The sequence below is a fragment of the Mustelus asterias genome, chromosome 9 (genome assembly GCF_964213995.1).
Source record: "Mustelus asterias chromosome 9, sMusAst1.hap1.1, whole genome shotgun sequence".
NCBI classification, from domain to species: Eukaryota; Metazoa; Chordata; class Chondrichthyes; order Carcharhiniformes; family Triakidae; genus Mustelus; species Mustelus asterias.
Window position 1 is genome coordinate 140,010,067 of NC_135809.1, and position 19,477 is coordinate 140,029,543.

The 19,477-nt window shown below is 45.8% G+C and overlaps 1 protein-coding gene across 3 annotated transcripts in view; it reads left to right on the forward strand.

The window, feature by feature from the left end:
- The window catches only part of lmo2 (LIM domain only 2 (rhombotin-like 1)), a 51,559-nt gene extending 41,601 nt beyond the window's left edge, over positions 1-9,958 (forward strand). For all 3 annotated transcript variants that reach the window (XM_078221070.1, XM_078221071.1, XM_078221069.1), the window contains one exon: positions 9,476-9,958. In XM_078221070.1, coding sequence (XP_078077196.1) covers positions 9,476-9,695 — 220 coding nt within the window. In that variant the 3' untranslated portion in view covers positions 9,696-9,958. The remainder of the gene's footprint in view (positions 1-9,475) is intronic.
- The last annotated feature ends 9,519 nt before the right edge of the window (positions 9,959-19,477 follow it).

Here is a 19,477-nt window from a genome sequence, read left to right on the forward strand (position 1 = left end):
GGCATGCTTGCCTTTATAGGACGGGGCATAGAGTATAAAAGTTGGGGTCTGATGTTGCAGTTGTATAGAACGTTGGTTCGGCCGCATTTGGAATACTGCGCCCAGTTCTGGTCGCTACACCACCAGAAGGACGTGGAGGCTTTAGAGAGAGTGCAGAGGAGGTTTACCAGGATGCTGCCTGGTATGGAAGGGCTTAGTTATGAGGAGAGATTGGGTAAACTGGGGTTGTTCTCACTGGAAAGACGGAGGATGAGGGGTGACCTAATAGAGATGTATAAAATTATGAAAGGCATAGATAGGGTGAACGGTGGGAAGCTTTTTCCCAGGTCGGTGGTGATGTTCACGAGGGGTCATGGGTTCAAGGTGAGAGGTGGGGGAGGTTTATCACGGATATCAGAAGGACGTATTTTACACAGAGGGTGGTGGGGGCCTGGAATGTGCTGCCGGGCAAGGTGGTGGAGGCAGACACACTGGGAACGTTTAAAACTTATCTAGATAGCCACATGAACGGAGTGGGAATGGAGGGATACAAAAGAATGGTCTAGTTTGGATCAGGGAGTGGTGCTGGCTTGGAGGGCCAAAGGGCCTGTTCCTGTGCTGTATTGCTCTTTGTTCTTTGTTAGTTGTCATGGGTGACTTTAACTTTTCAAATATTGATTGGAACCTTTATAGGTCGAATAGTTCGGATGGGGCAGTTTTTGAAAAGTGTGGGCAGGAGGGTTTCCTGACACAATATGTGGATAGGCCGACAAAAGGTGGGGCCACATTGGACTTGGTACTGGGTAATGAACCGGGCCAAGTGTTAGATTTGTTTGTGGGAGAGCACTTTGGAGATAGTGACCACAATTCGGTGTCTTTCATTATTGCAATGGAGAGGGATAGGGCCATACGGCAAGGCAAGGTTTATAATTGGGGGAGGGGTAATTATGATGCCATTAGGCAAGAATTAGGGAGCATAAGATGGGAACAGAAACTGTCAGGGAAAGGCACAAATGAAAAGTGGAGCTTGTTCAAGGAACAAATACTGTGTGTCCTTGATAGGCATGTCCCTGTCAGGCAGGGAGGAAATGGCCGAGTGAGGGAACCATGGTTCACAAAAGAGGTTGAATATCTTGTCAAGAGGAAAAAGGAAGTGTATGGAAGGATGAGAAAACAAGGTTCAGCTGGGTCGCTTGAGGGTTACAAGGTAGCAAGGAATGAGCTGAAAAAAAGGGCTTAGGAGAGCTAAGGGGGGGGGGGGGTGCATGAGAAGTCCTTGGCGGGTCAGATCAAGGAAAACCCCAAGGCTTTTTACTCTTATGTGAGGAATAAAAGAATGACCAGGGTGAGGTTAGGGCTGGTCAAGGATAGTAGTGGAAACTTGTGCTTGGAGTCAGAAGTGATGAATGAATACTTTTCTTCAGTGTTCACCAAGGAGAGGGGATGAGAGTGTGATACAGGCTGATAGGCTGGAGGAGGTAGATGTTCTGAGGGAAGATGTATTAGCAATTTTGAAAAACCTGAGGGTCGATAAGTCCCCTGGGCCAGATGGGATATATCCTAGGATTCTTTGGGAGGCAAGGGATGAGATTGCAGAGCCTTTGGCTTTGATCTTTGGGTCCTCACTGTCCACGGGGATAGTCACAGTAAGAGTTTTAACAACACCAGGTTAAAGTCCAGGGCCAGCATCTCCACATCATGGTTACCATCGACACTGGGATAGTGCCAGAGGACTGGAGAGTGGCGATTGTTGTTCCTCTGTTCAAGAAAGGAAATAGGAATGACCTGGTAATTATAGGCCGGTTAGTCTTACTTTGGTGGTCGGTAAGTTAATGAAAAAGATCCTGAGGGATAGGATTTATGACCATTTGGAAAGATGCAGCTCAATCCGGGATAGTCAACGCGGATTCGTGAAGGGTAAGTCTTGCCTCACAAATTTGATTGAATTCTTTGAGGAGGTAATTAAGTGTGCAGATGAAGGTAGAGCAGTTGATGTCGTATACATGGATTTTAGTAGGGCGTTGATAAGTTTTCCCCTCGTTCGCTCATGAAGAAAGTAAGGAGGTGGGGGATAGAGGGAAATTTGGCCGATTGGATAAGTAACTGGCGATCTCATAGAAGACAGAGGGTGGTGGTGGATGGAAAATGTTCAGACTGGAGACCAGTTACCAGCGGTGTACCACAGGGATCAGTGCTGGGTCCTCTGCTATTTGTGAATTTTATCAATGACTTGGAGGAGGGGGCTGAAGGGTGGGTCAGTAAATTTGCTGATGACACCAAGATTGGTGGAGTAATGGATGAGGTGGAAGGCTGTGGTAGGCTGCAAAGAGACATTGATAGGATGCAGAGCTGGGCCGAAAAATGGCAGATGGAGTTTAACCCTGATAAGTGCGAAGTGATTCATTTTGGTAGGACAAATTTGAATGTGGATTACAGGGTCAACGGCAGGGTTCTGAGGAATGTGGAGAAACAGAGATCTTGGGGTTCATATCCACAGATCTCTGAAGGTTGCCACTCAAGTGGATAGAGCTGTGAAGAAGGCCTATAGTGTGTTAGCTTTTATTAACAGGGGGTAGGAGTTTAAGAGCCGTGGGGTTATGCTGCAACTGTACAGGACCTTGGTGAGACCACATTTGGAATATTGTGTGCAGTTCTGGTCACCTCACTATAAGAAGGATGTGGAAGCATTGGAGAGAGTGCAGAGGAGATTTACCAGGATGCTGCCTGGTTTGGAGGGTAGGCCTTGTGAGGAAAGGCTGAGGGAGCTAGGGCTTTTCTCATTAGAGCGGAGGAGGATGAGAGTCAACTTTATAAGATGATGAGGGGGATAGATAGAGTGGACATTCAGACACATCCAAAGATGCGCGGGTTAGGTTGATTGGCGAGGTTAAAAAAATTGCCCCTTAGAGTGCTGGGATGCATAGGTTAGTGGGATTAGCGGGGAACATGTGTGGGGGTAGGGCCTGGGTGGGATTGTGGTCAGTGCAGACTCGATGGGCCGAATGGCCTCCTTCTGCACTGTAGGGTTTCTATGATTTCTATGATTTCTATGACTATTTCCTCGGGTGGATGTAGCTGTTACTGGGGGGCATAACTATAAGGTTCATGGTGGGAGATATAGGAGGGATGTCCGAGGTAGGTTCTTTACTCAGAGAGTGGTTGGGGTGTGGAATGGACTGCCTGCTGTGATAGTGGAGTCGAACACTTTAGGAACTTTCAAGTGGTTATTGGATAGGCACATGGAGCACATCAGAATGATAGGGAGTGGGATAGCTTGATCTTGGTTTCAGACAAAGCTCAGCACAACATCGAGGGCAGTAGGGTCTGTACTGTGCTGTACTGTTCTATGTTCTATGTACAGACCCAGAGTCCTCAATTGTTCCTCATACGACTAGTATGTATAAAAAGCCATGGGATTTTCCTTAACCGGATGGCCAATGACTTTTCATGACCTTTTTTAGACCTCCTGGCTCCTTGCTTCAGTTTCTTTCTACTTTCCTTATATTCCACACTTGCTTTGTGTGTTCCCAGCCTCCTAGCCTTGACAAATGCTTCCTTTTTCTTTTTGACTAGGCTCACAATATCTCTCGTTATCCAAGGTTCCCAAAACTTGCCATACTTATCCTTCATCCTTACAGGAACGTGCCGGTCCTGAATTCCTATCAACTTACACTTGAAAGCCTCCCACGTGCCAGATGTTGATTTGCCCTCAAACATCTGCCCCCAATCTACATTCTTCAGTTCCTGCCTAATATTGCTAAGCAGGTGCTGCTTGGTAGCACTGTTAATGACTACTTCCATCACTTTACTGATGATCGAGAGTAGACTGATTGGGCGGTAATTGGTCGGGTTGGATTTGTCCTGCTTTTTGTGTGCAGGACATACCTGGGCAATTTTCCATGTTGTTGGGTAGATGCCAGTGTTGTAACTGTACTGGAAGAGCTTGGCTAGGGGAGTGGCAAGTTCTGGAGCATAAGTCTTCAGTACTATTGCTGGAATGTTATGAGGGCCCATTGCCTTTGCAGTATCCAGTGCCTCCAACCGTTTCTTGATATCACGTGGAGCGAATTGAACTGGCTGGAGACTGGCAGCTGAGATGCTGGGGATCACTGGAGGAGGCCGAGATGGATCATCCACTTGGCACTTCTGGCTGAAGATTGCTGTGAATACTTAAGCCTTATCTTTTGCACTGATGTGCTGGGCTCCTCCACCATTGAGGATGGGGCTATTTGTGGAGCCTCCTCCTTCAGTGAGTTGTTTAATTGATTCACGACTAGATGTGGCAGGTCTGCAGAGCTTGGATCTGATCCGTTGGTTGTGTGATCACTTAGCTCTGTCTATCACTCGCTGTTTATGCCATTTGGTATGCAAGTAATCCTGTTTGGTAGCTTCGCCAGGGTGACACCTCATTTTTAGGTATGCCTGGTGCTGCTCCCAGCATGCTCTCCTGCACTCCAGTGAACCAGGGTTGATCCCCTGGCTTGATGATAATGGTTGAGTTATCACCAGAGTGGCACAGTGGTTAGCACTGCTGCCTCACAGCACCAAGTCCGGTTTCGATTCCTGGCTTGGGTCACTGTTTGTATGGAGTTTGCACGTTCTGCCCATGTCTCGTGGGTTTCCTCCGGGTGCTCCGGTTTCCTCCCACAGTCTGAAAGATGTGCTGGTTTGTTCATTGATCCGAACAGATGCCGGAGTGTGGCGACTAGGGGAATTTCACAGTTACTTCATTGCAGTGTTAATGTAAGCCTTACTTGTGACTAATAAATAAACTTTAAACTTTTTTATGAGTTGGCGATATACTGGGCCAGGAGGTTACAGATTGTGCTGGAGTGCAGTTCCGCTGCTGTTGATGGCCCACAGCTCCTCATTGTTAGAACTGTTCAAAGTCTGTTCCATTTAGCCCAGTGACCGTGCCACACAACATGTTGGAGATTATTCTCAATGTGAAGGCGGGACTTCTTCAAATCTCTGTGCCATCAGCAACACTGAACAGACAATGCCGAAGTATCTGCAGCTTTTGGGAGTCAGTGGCATAGTGATATTGTCACTGGATTAGTAATCCAGAGACTCGGGGCAAAGCTCTAGGGACTTGGGTTCGAATCCCACCATGGCAGATGGTGAAAATCTGGAATTAGAAGTCTAATGATGACCATAGAACATTACAGCGCAGTACAGGCCCTTCGGCCCTCGATGTTGCGCCGACCAGTGAAACCAATCTAAAGCCCCTCTAATCTACGCTATTCCAATATCATCCATGTGTTTATCCAATAACCATTTGAATGCTCTTAATGTTGACGAGTCCACTACTGCTGCAGGCAGGGCATTCCACGCCCTTACTACTCTGTGTAAAGAACCTACCTCAAACATCTGTCACCCCTCAATTTAAAGCTATGTCCCTTCGTGTTAGCCATCACCATCCAAGGAAAAAGGCTCTCACTATCCACCCTAACTAATCCTCTGATCATCTTGTATGCCTCTATTAAGTCACCTCTTAACCTTCTCTCTAACGAAAACAACCTCAAGTCCCTCAGCCTTTCCTCATACCATCTTCCCACCACACCAGGCAACATCCTGGTAAATCTCCTCTGCACCTTTTCCAATGCTACCACATCTTTCCTATAATGCGGCGACCAGAACTGTACGCAATACTCCAAGTACGGCCATACCAGAGTTTTGTACAGTTGTAGCATGACCTCCTGGCTCCGAAACTCAATCTATCTACCAATAAAAGCTAACACACCGTACGCCTTCTTAACAACCCTATCAACCTGGGTGTCAACTTTCAGGGATCTATGCACATGGACACCCAGATCCCTCTGTTCATCCACACTACCAAGTATCTTACCATTAGCCCAGTACTCTGTATTCCTGTTACTCCTTCCAAAGTGAATCACCTCACACTTTTCTGCATTAAACTCCATTTGCCACCTCTCAGCCCAGCTCTGCAGCTGATCTATGTCCCTCTGCAACGTGCCACTTCACTCCGCACTGTCTACAACTCCACCCACTTTAGTGTCATCTGCAAATTTACTAATCCATCCTTCTACACCCTCATCCAGGTCATTAATAAAAATGACAAACAGCAGTGGCCCCAAAACAGATCCTTGCGGTACACCACTAGTAACTGAACTCCAGGATGAATATTTCCCATCAACCACCACCCTGTGTTTTCTTACAGCTAGCCAATTCCTGATCCAAACCACTAAATCACCCTCAATCCCATGTGTCTGTATTTTCTGCAAAAGCTTACCATGGGGAACCTTATCAAACGCTTTGCTGAAATCCATATACACCACATCAACCGCTTTACCCTCATCCACCTCTTTGGTCACCTTCTCAAAGACCTCAATAAGGTTTGTGAGGCACGACCTACCCTTCACAAAACCATGAAACCATTGTCGATTGTCATAAAAACCCATCTGGTTCACTAATGTCCCTTTAGGGAAGGAAATCTGTCATCTTCGTTTGGTCTGACCTACATCGAACTCCAGATCCACAGCAATGTGGTTGACTCTTAAATGCCCTTAGCAATGGGCAATAAATGCTGGCCCATCCAACGATGCTCACATCCCATGAATGAATATATAAAAAGCTTGACACACAAGCAAATTGAATGGAGAATTAATTTTAACATTTCTAGGACATTCAAGGCGCCATCACTCAAGAAGTCAAAATGATTGGACACTCCTGGCAAAAGGGAACAGCAGCCAGATATGATGTCCACCTTGGGGAGTTGGTTAACTCCGTTGGTCTAGTGGCTAGTTTGTGATGCAGTGATGCCAACAGTGCGGGTTCAATTCCCGTACCGGTTGAGGTTATTCATGAAGACCCCACCTTCTCAACCTTGTCCCTCGCCTGTGGTGTGGTGATCCTCAAATGTGTAGATTAGAGGGATTAGCGGGTAAATATGTAAGGATATGGGAGTAGGGCCTGGGTGGGATTGTGGTCGGTACAGACGCGATGGGCTAGATGGTCTCTTTCTGCACTGTAGGGTTTCTATGATTCTATAATTCTAGTCGGCTCTCCTCCTCAAAGGGGAGAACAGCCTATGGTCACCTGGGATTATGGTGACTTTACGTTACCACCTTTTAGCTAATATTAAGAGCAGAAACCTTGACGAAAGCTGGAACCATATATTTCAGCACCAAAATTAGTGGGTTTTTTATTCGTTCATGTGAGGCATCACTGGCTAGGCCAGCATTTTTGGCCCTCCTTAATTGCCCTTGAGAAGGTGGCGGTGAACAGCCTTCTTGAACTGTTGCAGTTGATGTCATGTAGGTATAGCCACAGTGCTGTTAGCCCTCAAGTGCTGGGGTCCTCTACTGTTTTGATAAGGCTGCAGGACAGGCATGTGCCTGTAAAAAGGAAGGATAGGAAAGGTAGGATTCGAGAGCCGTGGATAACCAGGGAAATTGAGGATCTGATTAAAATGAAAAGGAAGGCATACGTTAAGTCCAGGCCACAGAAAACAGAAGGAGCTCTGGAGGAATACAGAGAGAGTAGGAAAGAACTCAAACGGGGAGTTAGAAGGGCAAAAAGAGGTCACGAGATGTTCTTGGCAGGCAGGATTAAGGAGAATCCTAAGGCATTCTATTCATGCGTTAGGAACAAAAGAGTTGTCAGGGAGAAAATCGGACCTCTCGGGGACAAAGGAGGGGAATTATGCTTAGAACCCAAGGGAATAGGGGAGATCCCAAATGAATACTTTGCATCGGTATTCACGAAGGAGAGGGACGTGTTAACCGGGAGTGTCTCGGAGGGAGATGTTGACCCGTTAGAGAAAATCTCCATTACAAGGGAGGAAGTGTTAGGTTTTTTAGGGAACATTAAACTGACAAAGCCCCAGGGCCTGATGGCATGTATCCTAGAGTGCTCAGGGAGACGAGAGATGAAATTGCTGGGCCTCTGATGGAAATCTTTGTCGCTTCTTTGGACACAGGTGAAGTCCCTAAGGATTGGAGGATAGCGAATGTGTTCCGTTGTTTAAGAAGGGTAGCAGGGATAACCCAGGAAATTATAGGCCGGTGAGCTTGACGTCCGTGGTAGGGAAGTTGTTGGAGAGGATTTTGAGACAGGATGTATGCACATTTAGAACGGAACAATCTCATTAGTGACAGACAGCATGGTTTTGTAAGAGGGAGGTCGTGCCTTACAAATTTGGTGGAGTTTTTTGAGGAAGTGACAAAAACGGTTGACGAAGGAAGGGCCGTGGATGTCGTCTATATGGATTTCAGTAAGGCATTTGACAAAGTCCCACATGGCAGGTTGGTGAAGAAGGTTAAGGCTCATGGGATACAAGGAGAAGTGGCTAGATGGGTGGAGAACTGGTTTGGCCATAGGAGACAGAGGGTAGCAGTCGAAGGGTCTTTTTCCGGCTGGAGGTCTGTGACCAGTGGTGTTCTGCAGGGCTCTGTACTGGGACCTCTGCTATTTGTGATATATATAAATGATTTGGAAGAAGATGTAACTGGTGTTATCAGCAAGTTTGCGGATGACACGAAGATGGCTGGACTTGCGGATAGCGATGAGCATTGGTGGGCAATACAGCAGGATATAGATAGGCTGGAAAATTGGGCAGAGAGTTGGCAGATGGAATTTAATCCAGATAAATGCAAAGTGATGCATTTTGGAAGAAATAATGTAGGGAGGAGTTATACAATAAATGGCATGGCCATCAAGAGTATAGAAACACCGAGGGGCCTAGGTGTGCAAGTCCACAAATCCTTGAAGGTGGCAGCACAGGTGGAGAAGGTGGTGAAGAAGGCATATGGTATGCTTACCTTTATAGGGCGGGGTATAGAGTATAAAAGCTGGAGTCTGATGATGCAGCTGTATAGAACGCTGGTTAGGCCACATTTGGAGTACTGCGTCCAGTTCTGGTCGCCGCACTACCAGAAGGACGTGGAGGCGTTAGAGAGAGTGCAGAGAAGGTTTACCAGGATGTTGCCTGGTATGGAGGGTCTTGGCTATGAGGAGAGATTGGGTAAACTGGGCTTGTTCTCCCTGGAAAGACGGAGAATGAGGGGAGATCTAATAGAGGTGTACAAGATTATGAAGGGGATAGATAAGGTGAACGGTGGGAAGCTTTTTCCCAGATCAGAAGTGACGATCATGAGGGGTCACGGGCTCAAGGTGAGAGGGGCGAATTTAACTCGGATATTAGAGGGACGTTTTTTACACAGAAGGTGGTGGGGGCCTGGAATGCGCTGCCAAGTAGGGTGGTGGAGGCAGACACACTGACATCGTTTAAGACTTGCCTGGATAATCACATGAGCAGCCTGGGAATGGAGGGATACAAACGATTGGTCTAGTTGGACCAAGGAGCGGCACAGGCTTGGAGGGCCGAAGGGCCTGTTTCCTGTGCTGTACTGTTCTTTGTTCTTTGTTTCTTTCCCCCACTGATCAATGGCTATCCATTTGATCAAATACAGATTTAATAGTATGCTTCACTGTTTCTAATGCTTTAGACTAACTTCCTTTTATTCCTCTTCAGGTTATTTGGTCAAGATGGACTTTGTTCTGCCTGTGACAAGCGAATCCGGGCCTATGAAATGACAATGCGAGTCAAAGACAAGGTTTACCACCTGGAGTGTTTTAAATGTGCAGCTTGTCAGAAACATTTCTGTGTCGGAGACAGATATCTGCTCATCAACTCAGACATTGTCTGTGAACAAGACATTTATGAATGGACTAAACTCAATGGGATGATCTAGAATTATATCTGATACCCTGTACAGATGGGTCTCATCGTAATTGTGTATATATGAATTCACCGTTTTGTAAGAAACTGTAAATGTTAAGGATTTGTACAGATATTTTATTAACACAAGCTGTGAAGGTTGCATTTATGTACTCAATTTACTGTGAACTATTAACTTCTGCTTTACAAAGAAATGGAAATGAATGTCAACTTATTATTTGACAAAAACTTACTACTCATAAATAAATTAAATAACTGCTCAGTTTTGATTCTGTCAGAAACCTCCTAGTTAGTTCCACACCTCAACATAGCCTTCAGTTTCAGATGGCAAGACAAGAATTTGATGAGAGTTGGGAGTATTTTCCTTTCGCCATAAGTTAGCATTCACCTCAGTATTTTTTATGTTCATTTATAGGATGTGGGTGTCACTGGCTAGACCAATATTTATTGCCCATCCCTAATTGTCCTTATTATGGTGGTGAGCTGCTTTCTGGAACCGCTGTAGTCCATGTGTTGAAGGTACACCCATAGTGCTGTTAAAAATGGAGTTCCAAGATCTTGACCCAGTGACGGTGAAGAAAAAGCATTTTAGTTCCAAATCAAGATAGTGTAGGACTTGAAAGGAACCTTATAGGTGATGGTGTTCGGTAGTGTTTTTAACATGGAGAAGTGTGAGGTAATGCACTTAGGAAGGTCAAACAGTTATAGGGAATACACAATAAATGGGAATATACGAAGAGGGGTAGATGAAGTGAGAGATGAGATCTTGGTGTACAAGTACACAGGTCCCTAAAGGCAGCAGTCCAAGTAGATAAGGTTGTAAAGAAGGCAGATGGAATGTTCTCCTTCATTGGCAGAGGTATAGAATATAAAAGTCAGGATATAATGTTAGAATTGTATAAAACGCTGGCGAAGCCACAACTGGAGCATTGTGTGCAGTTCTGGTCACAATGTTACAGGACGGACGTAATTGCTTTGGAGAGAGAGCAGAGGAGGTTTACAAGAATATTGCCAGGGCTAGGAAAGTATAGCTAGGAGGAGAGAGTGGATAGGTTGGGGTGAGTTTTCTAGGAACAAAGAAGGCTGAGGGATGACCTGATTGAGGTGTACAAAATTATGAGGGGAAGAGATAGAGTGGACAGGATAAAATTGTTTCCCTTGGAGGGGAATTCTAGAACCAGGGGACATAGATTCAGGACATATACACATTTTGAAGAAAATGAACCAGTCAGTGACGGGCAGCATGGTTTTGTACGGGGAAGGTCATGTCTCACCAACTTGATTGAGTTTTTTGAACAGATGACAAAGATAATTGACGAGGGAAGGGATTTGGTTATAGTTTATATGGACTTTAGTAAGGTGTTTGACAAGGTCCCACATGACTCTCGACAGTTACATGGGTATAGAGGGATATGCTCAAAGGTGGGCAATTGGGACTAGTTTAGGGTTTTAAAAAAAGGGCGGCATAGACAAGTTGGGCCAAAAGACCTGTTTCCATGCTGTAAACCTCTATGACGCTATGCAGATTGGTACAGAAACTAAAATCACATGGGATTTGGGGTGGGCTGCTGGATGGATATAGAGCTGTCTTGATTATAGAAGACAGAGTAGCAATGGAAGGGTGTTTTTCAGAATGGAGATCTGTAGCTAGTGGTGTTCTGCAAGGATCAGTCCTGGGACCTCTGCTGTTTGTAGTGTATATAAATAATCTGCAGGAAAACGTGGGGGGTCTGATTAGTAAGTTTGCAGATGACACAAAGATTGGTGGAGTTGTTGATAGTGCCGGGGATTGTCAGAGGATGCAACAGGATATAGATTGGAGACTTGGGCACAGAAATGGCAGATGGAGTTTAATCTGGACAAATGTGAGGTGATGCATTTTGGAGGATCAAATGTCAGTGTGAATTATACTCCAAATGGCAAAACCCTTAGGAACATTAACATACAGAGGGATCTGGGCATGCAGGTCCACAGTTCCCTGAAAGTGGCAACACAGATGGCCAAGGTGAATAAGAAGGCATACGGCATGCTTACCTTCATCAGCTGGGGCAGTGAATACAAGAGTTGGGAAATCATGTTGTATAAAACCTTGGTTAGGCCGCATTTGGAGTATTGCGTGCAGTTCTGGTCACCACACGACCAGAAGGATGTGGAGGCTTTGGAGAGAGTGCAAAGAAGATTCACCAGGATGTTGCATAGTCTCAAGGGTGTTGACTATGAGGAGAAGTTAAATAAGCTAGGATTGTTTTTACTGGAAAGATGGAGGCTGAGGGGAGACCTGATAGAGGTCTACAAAATTATGAGAGGCACAGACAGGGTGGATAGAGGCTTTTTCCCAGGGTGGAAGTGTCAATTACTAGGGGGCACAGGTTCATGGTGATAAGAAAAAGTTTAAAGGAGATGTGAGGGGAAGTTTTTCATGCAGAGAATGTTCTTTATTCCAAGATAAGTGGCAGAAGGTGTAAAGGGGACTTGAGGAAGAACTTTTTTATGCAGAGGGTGGTGGGTGTCTGGAATTCACTGCCCGAGCTGGTGGTAGAGGCAGAGACACTAAACTATTTTAAAAAGTAACTGGATCTGTACCTTAAATGCTATAAGAAAGCGATTAAGAAAGGAAAGATAAGAAAGCGATTAAGAAAGGAAAGATAGATTATGAAACTAAACTAGCTCAAAATATAAAAAATGATAGTAAAAGTTTTTACAAGTATATAAAAAGGAATAGAGTGGCTAGAGTGAATGTTGGACCCTTGGAAGATGAGAGGGGGGATTTAATAGTGGAAAACGAGGAAACGGCTGAGACTTTAAATAAGTTCTTTGTGTCGGTCTTCACGGTGGAAGACACAAATAGTTTGCCGAATATTAGAGATCGAGAGTTGGTGGGAGGGGAGGTCCTTAATACAATTACTGTTACTAAGGAGGTGGTGCTTGGTAGACTAATAGGACTGAAGGTAGACAAGTCCCCGGGCCCGGATGGAATGCATCCCAGGGTACTGAAAGAAATGGCTGAGGTAATAGCAGATGCGTTAGTAGTAATTTATCAAAATTCGCTGGACTCTGGGGTAGTGCCGGCTGACTGGAAAACAGCTACTGTTACGCCGCTGTTTAAAAAAGGAAGTAGACAAAAGGCGGGTAACTACAGGCCGGTTAGCTTAACGTCCGTAGTTGGGAAGATGCTAGAGTCCATTATTAAAGAGGAAATAACAGAGCACCTGAATAAGAATGGTTTGATCAAGCAGACGCAGCATGGATTCGTGAAGGGAAAGTCGTGTTTGACGAATCTACTGGACTTTTATGAAGATGTCACTAGTGCGGTTGACAGAGGGGAACCGGTGGATGTGGTGTTTTTAGATTTCCAGAAGGCGTTCGATAAGGTGCCTCACAAAAGGTTGCTGCAGAAGATTGGGGTACACGGAGTTAGGGGTAAGGTGTTGGCGTGGATTGGGGATTGGCTATCTAACAGGAAGCAGAGAGTTGGGATAAATGGGTGCTTTTCTGGTTGGCAGTTGGTGACCAGTGGCGTGCCGCAGGGATCAGTGCTGGGGTCTCAATTGTTTACCATTTACATAGATGATCTGGAGGAGGGGACTGAATGTAGGGTATTCAAGTTTGCTGATGACACGAAGGTGAGTGGGAAAGCGAATTGCGTGGAGGACGCGGAAAGTCTGCAGAGAGATTTGGATAGGCAAAGCGAGTGGGCGAGGATCTGGCAGATGGAATATAACGTTAGCAAATGTGAGGTTATCCACTTTGGAAGAAATAATAGTAAATTGGAATATTATTTAAATGGAGAAAAATTACATCGTGCGACTGTGCAGAGGGACCTGGGGGTCCTTGTGCACAAATCGCAAAAACTCAGTCTGCAGGTGCAGCAGGTGATCAAGAAGGCGAATGGAATGTTGGCCTTTATCGCGACGGGGATAGAATATAAAAGCAGGGAGGTCTTGCTGCAACTGTACAAGGCACTGGTGAGGCCGCAACTGGAGTACTGTGTGCAGTTTTGGTCCCCTTATTTGCAAAAGGATATATTGGCCTTGGAGGGAGTGCAAAGAAGGTTGATACCGGAGATGAGGGGTGTAGCTTATGAGGAGAGATTAAACAGATTGGGTCTGTACTCGTTGGAGTTTAGAAGGATGAGGGGTGATCTTATAGAGACATATAAGATAATGAAGGGGCTGGATAGGGTAGAGGTGGAGAGATTCTTTCCACTTAGAAGGGAAACCAGAACTGGAGGGCACAGCCTCAAAATAAGGGGGGGCCGGTTCAGAACAGAGTTGAGGGGGAACTTCTTCTCTCAGAGGGTAGTGAATCTCTGGAATTCTCTGCCCATTGAAGTGGTGGAGGCTTCCTCGTTGAATATGTTTAAATCACGGGTAGATAGTTTTCTGATCGATAAGGGAATTAGGGGTTATGGGGAGCAGGCGGGTAAGTGGAACTGATTCGCTTCAGATCAGCCATGATCTTGTTGAATGGCGGGGCAGGCTCGAAGGGCCAGATGGCCTACTCCTGCTCCTATTTCTTATGTTCTTATGTTCTTATAAGCTACCGGGCAATGAGCAGGGTGCATGAAGGTGGGATTAGGGCACCTGGTGTCCTGGAGCTGCCATGAACAAGATGGGCTGAATGGTCTTCCTCTGTGCTATAACTTTTTTACGGCTGTATGGTGTTCCCATGCAGAGGATGCCTGGAACGCACTGCCAGAGGAGGTGGTGGAAGCAGGCACATTAGCAATCTTTAAGAGGCATCTGGATGGGTACATGAATAGGGAGGGAATAGAGGGATACGGACTGAGTAAGGGCAGAAGGTTTTTTGCAGTTTAGTTCGAGCATCATGATCAGCATGGGCTTGGAGGGCCGATGGGGCTGTTCCTGTGCTGTACTTTTCTTTGTTCTTTATTCTAAGGTAAGTGGCAGTAGGTGCAGAGGGGACTTGAGGAAGAACCTTTTTATGCAGAGGGTGGTGGGTGTCTGGAATTCACTGCCCGAGTTGGTGGTAGAGGCAGAGACAATAAACTCTTTTAAAAAGTAACTGGATCTGTACCTTAAGTGCTATAAGCTACAGGACAATGGGCAGGGTGCATGAAGGTGGGATTAGGGCACCTGGTGTTCTGGAGCTGCCATGAACAAGATGGGCTGAATGGTCTTCCTCTGTGCTATAACTTTTTTATGGCTGTATGGCGTTCCCATGTGTCTGCTTTCCTTGTCCACAATGAAAGATGTAATCTCTAATTCCTCAAGGACTGCCATACAGCCATATCTGCAGCAGATAGATTGGTGATGATAAGTTCAAATAGCTTTTCCCTCTTGTTGGTTTTCTAACCATTTACATGGGTATAGTCTGACAGATAAAGCCTCCAGAACTCAACTAATTCAGTCAGTAATTGTTCCACACAGCCACACAATGTGATGAAAATTGAAGCCAACTCCCTTCTCTCACCCAGAACACATTTGTGCCCTTAGTGCCCTCACTCATGTTCAACATGGAGGAGTTGTGATTCATCAGCTGACTGAGTGGGGTTGATGTCGGAGAAAATCAGCAGGAGGTTTCCTTATTCATGTTGGACCAAATGCTGTGAAGTTTCATGGGATCTGAGTAAATGTGGAGAACTCCCAGGTTCACTTCCTCCTGACTGGATAGTAATCTGCTGTTATCTCTGGTGGGTCTGCCTGCCAATGGAACAGGACATATTTGCGAAATGTGCTACTGATGTCTGGGACATTGGCTGCAGGCATAATTCAGTGAGCATGACTACATCAGCCTGTTCACTGACTAGTCTGAGGAACAGCTGTCCTCATTCTCAAACAAGTCTCCAGATGTTAGTGAATAGGGTCAACTGGTCTTTCTCATGCCATAGGCACATGGTCTAGCAAGACCATTCCAGAGGGCAGTTGATCGCCAAGCATATTAAAACAAAGAACAAAGAACAATACAGCACAGGAACAGGCCCTTCGGCCCTCCAAGCCTGCGCCGCTCATGTGCCCACTAGACCATTCTTTTCTATCCCTCTATTCCCAGTCTGTTCATGTGGTTATCTAGATAAGTCTTAAACGATCCCAGCGTGTCCGCCTCAATCACCTTGCTTGGCAGTGCATTCCAGGCCCCCACCACCCTCTGTGTAAAATATGTCCCCCTGACATCTGTGTTGAACCTTGCCCCCCTCACCTTGAACCTGTGACCCCTTGTGTTTGTCACCTCCGACCTGGGAAAAAGCTTCCCACTGTTCACTCTATCTATACCCTTCATAATTTTATACACCTCGATTAGGTAGCCCCTCATCCTGTCTTTCCAGGGAGAACAACCCCCGTTTACCCAATCTCTCCTCATAGCTAAGACCCTCCATACCAGGCAACATCCTGGTAAACCTTCTCTGTACTCTCGCCAAAGCCTCCACGTCCTTCTGGTAGTGTGGCGACCAGAACCGGACGCAGTATTCCAAATGTGGCCTAACCAACGTTCTATACAGCTGCAACATCATATGCCAACTTTTATATTCTAGGCCCCATCCAATAAAGACAAGCATGCCATATGCCTTCTTCACCACCCTCTCCACCTGTGCTGCCACCTTTAAGGATCTGTGGACTTGTACACCCAGGTCCCTCTGTGTGTCTATACTCCTGATGGTTCTGTCATTTATTGTATAGCTCCCCCCTACATTAGATCTACCGAAATGCATCATTTTGCATTTATCTGGATTAAATTCCATCTGCCATTTCTCCGCCCAATGTTCCAGCCTATCTATATCCTGCTGTATTACCTGACAATGTTCATCTCTATCCGCAGCCCCAACAATCTTCGTGTCGTCCGCAAACTTACTGATCACACCAGCTACATCTTCCTCCAAATCATTTATATATATCACAAACAGCAGAGGTCCCAGTACAGAGCCCTGCGGAACACCACTAGTCACAGACCTCCAACCGGAAAAAGACCCCTCCACTGTTACTCTCTGTCTTCTATGGCTAAGCCAGTTCTCCACCCATCTAGCTAGCTCACCTTTTATCCCGTGAGATTTAACCTTTTGCACCAGCCTGCCATGAGGGACCTTGTCAAACGCTTTACTAAAATCCATATAGACGACATCCACGGCCCTTCCCTCGTCAATCGTTTTTGTCACCTCCTCAAAAGACTTAGCCAAATTTGTGAGGCATGACCTCCCTCGTACAAAACCATGCTGTCTATCGCTAATGAGATTATTCAGTTCTAAATGCGCATATATCCTATCTCTAAGAGTCTTCTCCAACAACTTCCCTACCACGGACGTCAAGCTCACCGACCTATAATTACCCGGGTTATCCTTGCTACCCTTCTTAAATAACGGGACCACATTTGCTATCCTCCAATCCTCTGGGACCTCACCTGTGTCCAGTGAAGAGACAAAGATTTCTGTTAGAGGCCCAGCAATTGCATCTCTCGCCTCCCTGAGGAGTCTAGGATAGATGCCATCAGGCCCTGGGGATTTGTCTGTCTTAATGTTTCCTAAAAAACCTAACACTTCCTCCCTTGTAATTGAGATTTTTTCTAACGGGTCAACACATCTCTCTGAGACACTACCAGTCAACATGTCCCTCTCCTTTGTGAATAATGATGCAAAATATCCAAAGAACAAAGAACAGTACAGCACAGGAAACAGGCCCTTCGGCCCTCCAAGCCTGTGCCGCTCCTTGGTCCAACTAGACCATTTGTTTGTATCCCTCCATTCCCAGACTGCTCATGTGACTATCCAGGTAAGTCTTAAACGATGCCAGCATGTCTGCCTCCACCACCCTATTTGACAGCGCATTCCAGGCCCCCACCACTCTCTGTGTAAAAAACGTCCCTCTGATATCTGAGTTATACCTCACCCCTCTCACCTTGAGCCCGTGACCCCTCGTGGTCGTCACCTCCGACCTGGGAAAAAGCTTCCCACTGTTCACCCTCTCTATACCCTTCATAATTTTGTACACCTCTATTAGGTCTCCCCTCATTTTCCGTCTTTCCAGGGAGAACAAGCCCACTTTACCCAATCTCTCCTCTTTGTTTAGGATCTCACCTACTTCCTTTGGTTCGAAGCATAATTCCCCTCCTTTATCCCTGAGAGGTCCGATTCTTTCCCTAACAACCCTCTTGTTCCTAACGTATGTATAAAATGCCTTAGGATTCTCCTTAATCCTGTCTGCCAACGACATTTTGTGACCCCTTTTTGCCATTCAAAGTCCCTGTTTGAGTTCTTTTCTACTTTCTCTGTATTCCTCCAGTGCTCCATCTGTTTTTAGCTGCCTGGACCTTATAAATGCCTCTTTTTGCTTTTTGATTAGACCCACAATTTCCCTGGTTATCCACGGCTCTCGAATCCTACCTTTCCTATCCTTCCTCTTTACAGGCACATGCCTGTCCTGCAGTCCTATCAACTGCTCCTTAAAAGGCTCCCACATGCCAGATGTGGATTTACCCTCGAACAGCCTCTCCCAATCAACAGCCACCAAATCCTGCCTAATCGGCTGTAGTTAGCCTTCCCCCAATTCAGTACCTTACCCATAGGACAACACTCATCTTTTTCCATTACTATCCTAAAGTTTACAGAATTGTGGTCACTATTTGCCACATGTTCCCCTACTGCAACTTTGATGATCTGACCGGGCTCATTCCCCAGTACTAGGTCCAATATAACCCCCTCTCTAGTTGGACTGTCAACATATTGTTCCAAAGAACCTTCCTGTACGCATTTTATAAATTCTTCCCCGTCCAGGCCCCCAGCCCTAAGCGATTTCCAGTCTATGTGAGGGAAATTAAAGTCTCCCACTACAACAACCCTATTTTTTCTGCACCTGTCCAGAATCTCCTTACATATCCACTCCTCAACTTCCCGTGGGCTGTTGGGAGGCCTGTAGTATACCCCCAGCATAGTGACTGCGCCCTTCCTGTTTCTGAGCTCCAACCACACTGACTTGTTACCTGACCCTTCCATATTGCCCTGGTTCAGAGTTCCATGTCAGCCAGACAGGACCAGGATGGCAGATTTCCTTCCCTGTAGGACATTAGTGAAGTTCATGAGTTTTTATGATAATCTGATTGTTTCACGGGCACCTCCATTAAGGATTGCTTTGTAGTTCAAATTCTCTCAACTGTCATGGTGGACTTTTGACTTATGTCTGTAGATATTTGGCAAGCTCTCTGGATCATTACTCCTGTTGGCTAACCTCTATGCTACCATACCTGATATGTACAGTACAATATATGACATAAAGGAGCCTAAGAAAATGGGTCAAATTCTGGTCAAGAAGAAAACTCTCCTATAGCTGATAAAACGGTAGGAGGCCAATCATTGCAAAACCAGAGCTTTGCTGCAAGACTTCCTGGAAGCAGCATCTTCAGCCTGGCCACCTTCAACTCTTCATCAATGACTTTTCCTCCTTCATTAGGTTAGTTGTGGAACAGTTCACTGATGGCTTCCCAGTGTTTAGCTCTATTCACATCATGACATATCCAGATTTAGGGTCACATAGTGACACTTGAATGCAAAAGTTAGGTTGACAATGCTCTGCAACATTTAAGATTGTTCTGTTACTGTAGGTGCCTTCATTCTAAAGAAACATGCATAAGTCCAACAAATTATTGTTCAACTCATTTGTAAATCCTTGACAAATAAACAAGAATGGGAAGTCATGAAAGCAAAGGTGAGGTGAGAGTGACAGCCCTTGACATCAAGGCCTCATTTGACCGAGTGTGGCATCAAGGAGCCTAAGTGAAACTGGAATCAATGGGTATCAGGGGGCAAACTCTCTGCTGGTTGGAGTCATACCTGGTACATAGGAAGATGGT